This window comes from Hemicordylus capensis, chromosome 5, assembly GCF_027244095.1.
Source record: "Hemicordylus capensis ecotype Gifberg chromosome 5, rHemCap1.1.pri, whole genome shotgun sequence".
NCBI classification, from domain to species: Eukaryota; Metazoa; Chordata; class Lepidosauria; order Squamata; family Cordylidae; genus Hemicordylus; species Hemicordylus capensis.
The window spans coordinates 255,157,612-255,170,640 of record NC_069661.1 but is presented as its reverse complement, the minus strand read 5'-3'; the positions used below and the strand labels follow the sequence as shown (position 1 = coordinate 255,170,640).

Below are 13,029 nucleotides of genomic sequence, written 5' to 3'. Positions count from 1 at the left end.
GGTTGGGCTGGCTGTTTCGACAGAACATCTCGAAATGCTTCAAGGGTTCCAGCCATAGGGAAGAATGGGGAACCTGGAACACCCCACTGTTCCCCATAGGTAGCTCCTAGGGACACCGAAGTGGTTTGTGTGGTAGGGCATGATGGGTGCTACCTACCACTTAACCCACAAAAGAAATGGGCAAGTGGGTGATTTTTAACAAATTTTTAGCCTTTCCCCCAAACTCCCATAGGATCCTGTACTAAGCCTGTAGCATCCACCATGCCCTACCACACAACCCACTTTGGTATCCCTTGGACTTATCCATGGGGAACAATGGGGTGTTTCGAGTTTTCCCATTCTTCTCTACGGCCAGAACAAGCTGCACTCATAGCGTGCACACAAATTTTGCATTGCAATTTGCAGTGCATTTTGCAACCCTGCCTTGCAAAACACTGCAGAAGCACGCAGTAAATGGGAATCTGTCCCTCCCAACACAGAACACACATTTCCAGCACAATCCAAAAATGGCCAAAAATTATTGCTGATCCAGAATCCACTGCCAGCCACAGTGCCTGTGCTGCAGTAACATCATTGGCACAAGTTGCTCTCTCACACAGAATTATGACTCCTTGTGGTATTTTCTAGCATTGCAACAGCTGCCATTCTTAGCAGCAAGCATAGCCATAAGCTCAACTAGAGCAACGTCAGCATAGCCATAAGCTCAACTAGAGCAACGTCAGCCACATTTTGGTTGAGTATACCTTGCAATGCAGATTGTGGAGCAGTGAGTGAAGCACAAGTTAGTCTCAAGGCCAGATGTGGAGCTCATCACAGCAATCAGCAAGAATTTTTTTACACCAACACACACACAGAGCGCGAGAGAGCGGACACTGTCCATTTCTTGCCACAACACTATCTCACAAACAAAGCAAACCACAATACAAGGAAGACAGGCACCCAAGTTCTGCCTTTGTCAATCTGAGATCCAACAAAACTAGATAGTTATAGCAGCAGTAGCACAGCATATTATTCTTGGTGCTGAGAAAAGAAAACCATAAAATCAAACCTTCCTTGATTCCATCCTGCGTGCCACAGAGAGACAGGAGGACAGAGCAGTCATGGCCTGGGCAGCCCAACTCTGAGCACAGCAGGCCTGTTGCTGCCAGCAGAAGCAGGGGTTTCGGGTGATGTTGTTACAGGTGCTTCAGCATCCCTGACATCTCAAAAGGCTTTGGGTCCTGCTGACTTGTGCTCTGCAGTGGGTGCAGACAGCATGGGTTGGGTTACCAGGGCAGAGCTCAAAGTGGTCCCACCCCATGCTGCTGCCATTAGTGCTGGTCTGGCCCTGTTTTGGTAGTGGTGGTAGTAGTACTTGGACTGCTGGTTCCTTCTGGGCCGGCCACTGCCCCTGTTCCAGGGCTGAAAAGATCCAGGAAGCGGATTGGCAGATTGAGTTCCTCCTGCTCCTCCTCAGACTGGGGTGGGGGTTGTTGCACTGACAAGGGGGATGGTGAAACTGATCTGGCTGAGCTAGCAGCCGACACAACTGCTGCCACCTCCGCTGACACAGGAAGAGCTTCTTCTCTGATGGGAGGACCCTCCCTGCTAATTCTAGTTCAGCTGCCACTGACGGCTGCACTGCAGGACCACCCTTCTTCGGAAAAGTAAGCCCGTGTGCAGTCACAGCAGTGTGGACGATTTGGGGAGTAGGCCCCTCTCGCTGCTGTTGCCCACCATGACCAGCATTACCCCTCCCTCTGCCTGCCACTCTGCTCCTGGCTCTGCCTTGCACCCTCTTGGACATTATCCAGATTTTGAGCTTTGTGCTGGTAGAAGTGTTGCAAGGTGCGATGGAATGGTGCAACAGTTTCCAGCTGCGAGTAAAGGGTTGTTCAGTGCTTTGTGGTAGGCTGGTTGCCGTGCAGATTGCTGTCCACTGCAATGTGGCTTCCAGGCATGGGGGTGTCCATATTCTCTTAGAACCATGTCATCTGCCCCCTCCTCCTGCCTCATTTAGGGCCAGTGGGGTCACGGAAGTGGCAGGAGGATGACGGGATGTCTTTAAAAAAAAATTCTCGTCTCCCTTGCACAAAGCCGCCAGGAGGGGAAAGTGCAGTTCAGAAAAAATAATAATTGCAGCGTTGCACCCTTGCACAAGCACTACAGCGAAACAAACAAAAACCAATGGCAGGGAAAGCGCTGCTCCAAAATGAGAATTTAATTGCAGCGTTGCACCCTTGCACAAGCAATCCAACAAAACCAACAAAAATGGCGTAGAGGGCCCCTAGATAAACATCAGGGGAGTTGGGGATCAGGTGGATTTTGAACAAGAGGGTCGTGGCAGGGGAGTTGGCAGCTGTCCCCTTTGCTTTGCCCCTAAAAAGTGGTGAGCAAAGCAGGCCCGGGCAGAGCCTCTTAAGGCTCTGCCCGCTGCTCCTTCTTTGCACAGTGTAGAAATAAGAAAAGTGGGTGGAAAAGATAAAATAAAAAGAGACAAATAAAATGGAAGCGGGAAGCGACAGGTCCAACCCCCCTGGACCATCCAACTTACACTAGGGCAACGTTGTTGCAACCCTACTACAACAGAAAATACTGCTACTTTTCTGCAACGCAGATGCTACGTTGTAGTACTGCAGCGCAGCAATAAAACCTGAAATAGGGCATCATAAATATGGACAGGGCCTCACTGCAAGTGATGTCGAATCGTGGGCGTACAGAAGCACACTTAGTAGGCACGTTGTGAAACGACTGCAGCGTTTAATGCGGAAAATGCCCTGGACAGCTTGGGTTTTTAAAATTCAAGCCCTCACTCTGATGCCCTGGGCCAGGCCATCACCACCAGTCTGCTCTGCTGCAGTCTCTCTCTGATCCTTTCCCTGACGTATCCTCTTCTGGAGAGGCACACTGAAGGGCTCTCTCTGCCTCCTCAGTTCCCTTAAAGACATTTTAAAACTCCCTCTTTTTGTGTTCCCCCCAGCCAATGGGGGCACAGTTGCCCATGACAGCACTTGATTTGTATGATAAACAAGCCAACCCAGAAGCAAGGAAATCACAAGCCAATTGGAAGCCAGTGCCAGAAACCCAACCGGCAAGGGAAAAACAAACAGGTTGCCAAAGTGGTGCTTGGAATGTTGAAATGCTCCGATCGAAACAGGGTGGTTCTTCTCCGAGCTCAAAACAGGCCCTTTATTAAAAGGATGTTCTGTTTTGAGCTTGAAACATTCGAAATGGCCCATTTCGAGGCGAAATGTTTTGCTTGCGAAACATTCTGTACACTCCTAGTCTTGAGGAACCAGGCCGTGTAGGGCTGAAATGATTTAATTTTTTAAAAAACATTTTAAAAAATGATTTAAAAGTGAACTTGAAATACTGACATGATAAAGCCACTCAGAAACAAAGATATTTCCTTTGCTTCCCTCCCCCCCGCAGGCCGTGGGACACCAACCTGACCGATGATGTGGAAGAAATGAAGCTCATCCTTCATATGTGGGTGGCTCTGTTTTATAGTAAGCCAGTCAGATCCCCGACCGTAAGGAAAGTGGTTGAACACAGTAACCCTGCCAAATACGTCTCCCTGAACAGCATTGTGGACCCCTTGACGCTAATAGATGAGGGATCGTACAGTTTGGAGAAATGCCCAGCAGATTCTCTCTCCGAGGCTAACCAGATGGCCAGTGATGTTGAAGAGATGGCATGTTCTCCTTCTGAGAAGCCTCTTTCATGCAACGAACTATCCTCTACCAACTGCATAGAAGATGAGGCTCCCCTTGTTAACCCCGAGGAACCCAGTGATCTGCCTTTGGAAGATGAACAGGTCGGCATGACCACCAGCAATTCTGAAGATACCATTCCTTCCTTTGCTAAGGTAAGGTCCAAGGTCGTGGTCTGAGGGCCCGTTATACAGCCACCTTGTTGAAGTTAAGCAAGTCTAGGTATGGTTGACCAGAGACAGCCAGCAATCAGGGCTGACCTGTAGGCAGCAGTTGAGTGGGGGCTCAGAACCGAGAACTGAGTGGTTGGAACTGGGCAGTCAAGGATCTGAGGGCCCGTCATATAAGCCACCTTGTTGAAGTTAAGCAGGTCTAGGTTTGGTTGGTATCTAGATGATTGACCACCTGGGAGTCCTATATGTGATGCCATGATTGGAGAAAGGCAGGATATAAATGGAATAAATAAAACAAACCTTTGGTAGACCAGAGACTGCTGACTCTCAGAGTTAACTTGTAGAGAGCTGGCCTGTAGGCAGCTGTTGAGTGAAGGAGGCTCAGAACCAGGAACTGAGCAGTTGGAACTGGGCAGTCAAGCCAAGAGTTGGAGTTCAAAATGAATTAGGAGAGATGACTGTTGTTGCCCAGGCAAAGTCACAGTCTGAACAGAGTCTTTTGAGGAGAGCCAGTGACCAGCCTGGATGACCCCTCCAGTCCCTGAGAACCCTTTATTGCAAACCTTAGTTTATCCCTCCACCCCCACCCCTTGCCTAGAATATGCTTTGGCTGGTAGCCCTGATAGCTCATCACATGGAGCACCTGGGCATAAGCTGTGCATCTCCAGTTCTAGTCCTGATGGCTCCTGGCACCAACTCCTGCATCCTTTGCCACACCACCAACTAGTTCCAGGCAGGCAGTGCAGAATAGGAGGGTGAGTGAGCCCCCACCAAACCATGATGCATGCCTGGTATTTGGCTTGGGGTGGCATGTGATGGAGGAGGGCTGTTCTACAGAGGCATGGGGTTCAGGTCAGGGTGGGTTTGATGTAAACCAAATCGATTTAAATCACTAGTCAGAAAGATTTTTCGTTTCTTAGTAGAAGTACATTCTTGTCTGTCACAACTTTTAATATGTTTTCATCACTACTCTGAGATAGATGTAGGTTTCACTTTTAGAAGATAGGTACATACTACACCTTCTTATAAACCATAAAGCAGTTATTTATTCTGATTCTCCTCCCCCGCCACACCCATTACCATATTTCCATGCATATATCCCGTGGGTTATTCATTATTTTGCGAACAGAAGGGGACGGGGGGGCAGGGGCTTATAGGTGTTTCCAGCAACACGTTAACACAGATGGCTGCATTTCTCTCCCTGCCACCCTGTTTCTCTTCCGCATTGCTGCCGCTACCCCCATTTCTCTCAGTTTCCTTGTTGTACTGTTTGCGTTTTGCCTGTATGCCTGTCTTACCCACAGGTACAGGAAGTACTATATAAAATATTCCCAAATGGGGTTTATTTTATGGCCTGCTACCACAGTAGGTGTTTCCTTTCTAACAGGGAGGGTACACTCTGAATAAGTTTCCATAGGACTGCATGAATAAGCTCTGTTCACTTTTTGTTTCACTTTCTGTTTGTCTCCCCTGTCCCTTGCATTTATATCTAGACTCCTCCTTGCTCAGGTCTCATCCATCCCCCAAATTCTCTAGCCATTGAACTTCTTTGTCTTTGCACTTTTAGAGAGAGTGATGAGGGTGGGTGGGTGTGTATGCGCAGGTACACCACCTACAGTAATCAGGTCTGTTATCTCTCATCTCCATATACTTTTAAACAATGTACTTTTAAAAAGTATGTTCATAGAATATAATTAGAAACTAGCTGGGCTGGGCGCAGAGTGTCTGCACCTCTGGCCCACCTGCTGCCACCTTTTTCTTCCTCCCCCCACACCCACTACTTCCTGTGCGCCTCCAACCCCCACCACTTTTTGGCCGGCCGGCCCGCTACTCCCCCACCCTCCGCTTTTAGGCTGGTGGGCTGGCTAGCCTGCTTCTTCTCCCCCGCACCCGCGTCTCCCCCCTGCTGCTGCTTTTAGACTGGAGGGCTGCTGCTGCTCCCGCCCCCCGCCACCGCTTTTAGGCACTTCTTCCCCCACCGCCCACTTCTTCGCACCCCTCCCGCCACTTTTTGGCCAGCCCGCCCGCTTCTTCTCCCACCCCTCCACTGCTCTGTGGCCTGCTGCTGCCGCAGCGGCCATTTTCTTCCCTCCCACCCGTACCCGTGGCTGTCTGTCAGCTCTCCATACCCTCACGAGAGCTGCCACGCATGGGATTAACCACTGGCACGTCTTAGAGGATTAAATATATAGATTATGATCATGATGGGATCTTTGACCCATGTCCAATTTTTTATAAATTGTTTTAAGAAAATTTTAGAACCTGATTGAAATAAAAATCATTTTTTAAAATCTATTTTTATCTGCTCTGAGATGTGTCTTGAAGGATTTTGAAGAATTACGAGTGGCACAGGGGTGCCCCTTTAGTGAAAGCGACTAGCAAAGGAAAGGTTCAGCTGTTACATATAATACACAAAATTCTATTACTTATAAATATGACAGCTGTTGAGCTAATAATTTGAAACCTGGTGTGCATGGTCCAAGTAGACCATGCACACCAAGTTTCAAATTATGAGCCCAACTGTTGTCATATTTATAAGTAATAAAATATATAACAATTATGAGGTATACAAATGCACCTAATTTCAAGGAGATCTGATAAAAATTGCCACTATAGCAAGTTAAAACAAACTGAAAATTGACACTTTGACCCCCCCTGCCCCCCCTTTATCTAGGCATATCATATATTTCTTTCAAATTTCGATGAAAATGACTGATGTAGTCTGTTCAGGCTTGTCTAGGAAGGCAAGCCTCCTTTGTTGGTTGATGGAAGTTTGGACCAGTGGTTCAAAAGGTATTAAGCTGTTATAACGTTATTTTCCTGCCCCATTAAAGTCTATGGCTTGCAAGTGCTTGTAAAGTTATACAGAGCATGTCTGTTTTGACAATGAAGCCAACGTTTGCCAGTACTCTGAGGCTGCGCGGGGGGAGACAACTCATGGATTCTGCTGCAAGGGCAACGTGAACTCTCAAGGAAGTGGGGAAGGGGAGACATGGAATGGACAGTTGGGAAAAGCCAGGAGAGGAGTAAGAGCAGTGTGGGGGCTTACTCCAGAGTAAGTCTGCCCAGAAATGTGGCATCCTTTTCTTCCCAGAGGCATTCGGTGGGCCACTGTGTGAAACAGGATGCTGGACTAGATGGGCCGCCTTGGGCCTGATCCAGTAGCAAGGGCTGTTCTTGTGCCCTCTCTGATCTGTCAGGCAGAGAGTGACTCCCTCCCACTTCTTAAGAATTGCTTCACACTTCTCTCGGTTGACAGAGTCCTCTTGCCAATTCCCCACTGTCAAAATGCTGACAGGAAAACTGCACTTGACTTCTGCGCTAAGAGGGTCCCAGTGACTTCAATGGAGTGGGCCACTTTAATTGTAATTAATTACAATTAATTATAGGGAAACACTTGGGTAATCTCAGCCAAGTTCCACCTACTTACTGCCTATTTACAAAGCTCAACGTACCCCCTGGTTCTCTCAACTTGTTAATTTCTCTCTCCCATGGAGCGATGTGGGATCTTTGTTCTTACAGTGGGGAAACTCCATAGATCAGTGATCTTTGTCACTGTTTTTCAAGTGCAGTCCACTTTGGCAACAAATCTCCCCAGTGTGAGAGCCATTTCCCACCTCGGTGTAGTGCAGTGCTTTCCCCAGAGCCCCAGCGTCACCTGGACAGGCATGCACAGAAGTGTCATCCTTCCCCACTGAGTTCTATGGCCAAAGTCTTGGGAAGGACGACACATCCCAGTGCTCTGTGTGTGCCTTCCAAGATGGTGCCCGGGCTTTAGAGGGCACTGTTATGCGCACAAATGCATGCATGCAACACAAATACACAAGCACAGGCAACGCAAACACACAGTGCACACAAACATTAAGAGAGCCTTAACTGTGGTTTTAAACCGGGAGGTAGGTTTGTTTGTTTGTTTGTTTGTTTGTTTTTGCATTTATATACCGCCTTTCGTTAAAAAGATAACCCCAAGGCGGTTTACAAAAGTTAAAAACATACAATAAAAAGACAATAAAAACAGAATGTTAAAAGTATAAAAACATATAAAAACAGGCATAAAAACAATACAACAAATACAACAAATATTTTGTTGTATTTTTTGACTGTTGAATATAAGAGATTAGGCAGGTTCAGTTTTGGCAGAACTTGTTCTTAAAATGATTGATAAATGTTGCACTGTTCAGTAATTTTGTGCTAACTGCTCTGGAATAGTTTGCGGATTTAAAAGCCAGAGAGATTTTGTTTGTGCCTGCTTGCCTATCTGTCTGAACATTTGAAACTTTGGACATTTTCAGGTGCCTGGAGGAGAACCTGCCGAAGAGGTCTTGATAGATCCTGTCGTCTCTGCCAATAGCCAGAACAGCAACTCAACAGAGGAGCACAGTGCTGGATGCTCAGTGCTGGAGGCTGAGGTGGATAGAAGTCATGTGGAGACAGAAGCAGATCAAGCGGTTAACTTAGTGGAAGTTTCCCAAAGTGATTCAGCATGCATGTGCACTGCGTTTCTGGAGGATTCAACAGACAAACAGCCTGTAGCAGGCACCGAGACTACCATTTCTGTAGAGAATCAGGAAATCAGCAATGCATCTTCTTATATGGAGGAGGTGGAAGAGAGCTACCAGCCTGGTGAGGCCAAATCACTATCTACATCCAAAGCACTGTGGCTAGAAGCAGATGCTCCATGTAGAGAAGATGATAGTCCATGCAGAGAAGGGAGGGACCTGCCAGGTCTCTCCATGGGTGAAGAGGAGGAGGATGTGGATGTAGATGGAGAGAGCATGGAGTTGGCATCAATTGACCTCGCTCTTTCAGAGAGCAATGATACGGACTTGGAACCTCGAGATATGGACCTTGATCCAGAGAGCGAAGAATTTCCTGAAGAAGGCTGCGTGACTGAAGAGAAAGAAACAGCCGGTGTGTCCAGCGTGGCATCATCCTCTGATGACAGTCTATTCACTTTGATAACATCACAAGCTGTAGTTCCTGTTCAGCAGACAGTTCCCAAAGCAGTAGAAGAGTTGCTTGGGAGCCAAGCTGACGCTGTAGAATTGACCCCCAATTCCCCCTCTGAACACCAAACTGATTTGATCGAGGGTTTCTCCAGTTTGCAGGAGGACACGCAGGCTGACTCTGTTCTTCCACAAACTAGCCCTCTGCATCAAACGACCCTTGACGAAGAAACTGAACTGCCAAAGATTGAAGAGTCTGTTGCAGCAGCCGAGCACTGCATATCTCCAAACCAGATGGATTGGGCTGAAGGTTCCTGTGTCTCCCAGGAAGATCAAGGAAACAACGTGGCAGATTCACCTTCTGAACTGAATGAAGTTCAAAATGACACGGCCACTCAAGCGGAATCTGTAGAGAGCAAAGAAGAGCCCCTTGCTTTAGAGCAGCATTTCACATTTCCGTACTCAGTTGGCTTGTTTGATGTTTCCTCTATTTCTGAGCAAGGCAAAGGAGTATCAAACCTGGCGGAATCAAACCTGACAGATTCAGACTTGCAGCATGCTAGTCCTGTCTGTCAAACAATTCCTGAAGAAGTAACAGACTTGCCAGGGAACCAGGAGGATTCTGAGGTGTCAACTAAGCCTCCTGCATCTCCAAATCTAGTGAGTTTGATTGAAGATATTTCCCTGGAGGACTTTCACCTGGCTGATTCAGCACCATTGCAAACTTGTGAACTGTCGCAAATACAAGACAGTGTCGCAACTGAAACAGAATCAATAGGGAACCAAAAAGGTTCTGTTGTGTCAGCCAGATACCTTGCACCTTCAGAACAAATGGATGTGGTTGAAAGTTGTTCCATTTCCCAGGAAGAGGAAGTAATCCACCTGACTGAGGCAACTCCTTTGCAAGCCGATGAATCACACCAAGCACAAAACAATACAGTCACTCAAGAGGAGGAGAAGGCCAGAGAGACACCTGCACTACTGAATGTCTCTCCCGATGAAAAAGAAAAGCATAACTTGGGGATGAATAATACAGAGTCTGAAGCTAATTCTGACGATGAAGAGGCTTGTGTTGAAGATGAGAATCCTGGAGACTCTGCTGTTACTCAGGAAGTAGCATATGGTGGTGATAAACTAAACCAGGTCACAGTTGGTATACTTGAAGATATCAGGTCCTTGCTTTCTGAGTTGATAGATACAGCATGTGCCCTAACAGCAGAGAGTGAGGAAACCTGTACTGAAGAGAAGTCCGATTTCAACTGGATGAGCTCTGTAACCCTGGAGTGTGTGACCCCTCCTGAGAGCGATGAAGAGAGTTGTACAACTGGCCAGCTTGCCCGTACTGACCCCGGATTGATGGTGAATGAGTATTTCAAGCCGTGTAGCATCTTTGGTGACCAAGAGACAGACTCACAAGCCACTTTAAAAGGTCAAAGCCAGCATCGTTTAACAACACATGAAAACATGAGTTCTGATCAAGTGGAGATGGTTGAAATAAGGTTTGTCCAGGAGAATGGAGCTGGCTTAGCTGCCACGGATGTTGCATTGGACTCTAGTTGCATAGAGTGGACAGAAATGGGCACGAGAAGTCTAGTATGTAAATCCCCATTGGCTGAAACACCTGCATCATCAAAGGACAATGTTTCCACTGCTTCCATATTGTGTAAAGTTGACCTAGGACCTCTTAGTAGCCATGAAGCAACCACCTCTGATGGAGAAGGCCAGCTTAGGGAAGCATGTTCAGAAACCTTGCCTTGTGTGCAAACAGAACTTCAGACTGACTATTCATCAGAAGAATCTGATTTGCCTATGTATGAAAAGGAAAGCGAGAGTCTAAAACTGGGGGGTTCTGAAAATGCTTTGGATGAACAGCTGGCCAGTGAAAGAGCCCAGTTGCCTTCCAGATTGATGGGGGCTAATACGGACTTGGCAGAGAAGTCTCCTTCTGTAGGTGGTGACCAAGAACTCTCTGGAGATCTCTATTATAGAAGTCCGTCTGGGAGTCCTCGTGGTACAAGATTCACTGACTCACCAGGAGTTACTGAGGCTAATTATGTCTGTGACTTGAACCCCGAGGAAGAGATCTGTAGATGTGGTGATTGGATGTACTTGGAAAATAAGAAGAAGGTGTCAGATGTTGAGTTTCAGAGTAAACCATATGACTGGCCTTTTGTGTTTAGAAAAGACGATAGGTCCATCCTGCCCTGTCTCGATACTGACATTGAGCCAGGGCCCCTAAAGTATATAAATTTTTCTGTAACCAAGAAGCACAAAGACAAATCTAGGACTTTTCACTCTTCCAAGAGATGTGACAGTTTCATGGGAGAGTCAGGATTCATAAACTCCCTCCATAGGACTTGGGGAGTTGTGGATGACCCTATCCAAAACACTTTAGATATGGAATGTTTGCGTTTCCATTATAAGCTAAAACAAACTCTAGCCAGTGAGAAGCCACAACTTTCTACCTCTAGTCCTATCTTTGCAAAAGAGTTTTCACCTCAAGCAATAGCGGAAACCTTACCATTGAGAAAGGTACCAGAAGTTCCTGCTTTGAGTCCATTGCCCAGGAGCAGAAGTCCACTTCTAGTAACGATTGGGAATCTGGGCCCGAGGCAGAGTGCCTCACACTGGCACCCGAGACGCAGCAGATACAGTGACTCACCTGAACCACCTCCATTTGCTGCCACACAAGACTCAGTTGGTAAAACTGCTAGACTAAAAAGTCAGGGCCGGGGGCCGTTTGTTCCTTTCCACCTCAACAAGTTAACTTACAATAATAAGCTCAAAGATTTTCGAGGAGATATATCGGTCATTATGGACGAGTTTGCTGAGTTAAGCCGGGTGATGAAGATGGCTGACAAGCAGACAAGTAACAAAGGGAGAGATCCCAGTACTACCTCAGAAGATGCTCCGGAGAAAAGGTGCCCACCCTTGCCTAGAAGGACTGCCTCCTACGAGCAGCTCTTCACAGACCTGTGCAGTACACTACATTTCAAGCTTAAAAATGTTGCCAAGGAGGCATGCAAAAAGCCCTACATGTTCTACCTGGTGGAAATGGAAGACGATCCTTTCTTTGGGAGAGTAAAGGTAACATGTTGGTTTTTGAAAATGTACAAGGTGCTAGGCACTTGAGAAATGATGTCAGTCGGATTTCCATTCTTGTTGCGTCTGGGGCAGATGCAACACTGTCTCCCTGCAAACCGTGTGCTGCAAATTGAGGCCAGCCTCTGGCATGCGTGGCCCGGCCAACATGCGCAATCTGATGCAGGCGTTTCTGACCCACGGGGGCTGCTGCGCCCGTGAAGGGCAGCTCCGGTGCTGTTGCAGAGGTGGGCAGCTGCACAACCTGAAACGGTACACAGGCACTTCCACAGTGCTCCGTCCCTTGGAAACCATGGAAGTCGCACAGTGCCAGCGTCTGCATGCTGTTTTCAGTTGTTGCACAGCTGCCCAACACTGGAGCACCTCCGAGGCTGCCTTTCACGTGCACAGTAGCCCCAGTGGACCAGAAAGGCTGGTGTGGGTTGTGCAGCATGTCAGCCCTCCTCTCGTATGAATTCCCCCTCCCCTTTTTGCATTAACCAGTCATTGATTGATCATATCTCCCGCTTTTCAGCCAAGTATGACTCCCAAAGCAGGTTACAGTTAAAATGAACTGAAAGGTTACCCTGCAGCTAGAAAGATGCTGGTTGGGAGGCCGTCTCATTTGGCCTTTAGCAGTTGATAATGCAGTCCAGGTGCCAAGATCTCCCCTCCGGATGGAAGGAGCTGCAGGTGGGAAATATGCCAGTTGGCACCAGCTATGGATTAGGATCACATGCAGAATAACACATGTTATGATAAGAGCCACCTAGTGGTGCCGTGGGGAAATGACTTGAATAGCAAGCCAGAGGTTGCCAGTTTGAATCCCCGCAGCAGAAGTCGACACCGACTCGATGGCACACTTTACCTTTACCTTTATGATCAATGCTAACCAGGATTCCCTTCTTAATTGAGGTGTGCCAACCAGCTGCAAACCTTGGTCCAACTTTGGTTTAGACAGGAACCCTGCTGAGTCTGTAAAGTAAAGTGTGCCGTCGGGTCAGTTTCGACTCCTGGCGCCCACAGAGCCCTGTGGTTGTCTTTGGTAGAATAGAGGAGGGGTTGACCATTGCCTCCTCCTGCACAGCATGAGATGATGATGCCTTTCAGCACCTTCCTATATCGCTGCTGCCCGAT

At 47.6% G+C, this 13,029-nt stretch overlaps 1 protein-coding gene across 7 annotated transcripts in view; it reads left to right on the top strand.

Moving 5' to 3' along the window:
* The window catches only part of TASOR2 (transcription activation suppressor family member 2), a 70,785-nt gene that overhangs the window by 38,205 nt on the left and 19,551 nt on the right, over nt 1-13,029 (top strand). For all 7 annotated transcript variants that reach the window (XM_053255129.1, XM_053255130.1, XM_053255125.1 and 4 more), the window contains 2 exons: nt 3,412-3,847; nt 8,158-11,898. In XM_053255129.1, the coding sequence (XP_053111104.1) occupies nt 3,412-3,847; nt 8,158-11,898 (4,177 nt within the window). The remainder of the gene's footprint in view (nt 1-3,411; nt 3,848-8,157; nt 11,899-13,029) is intronic.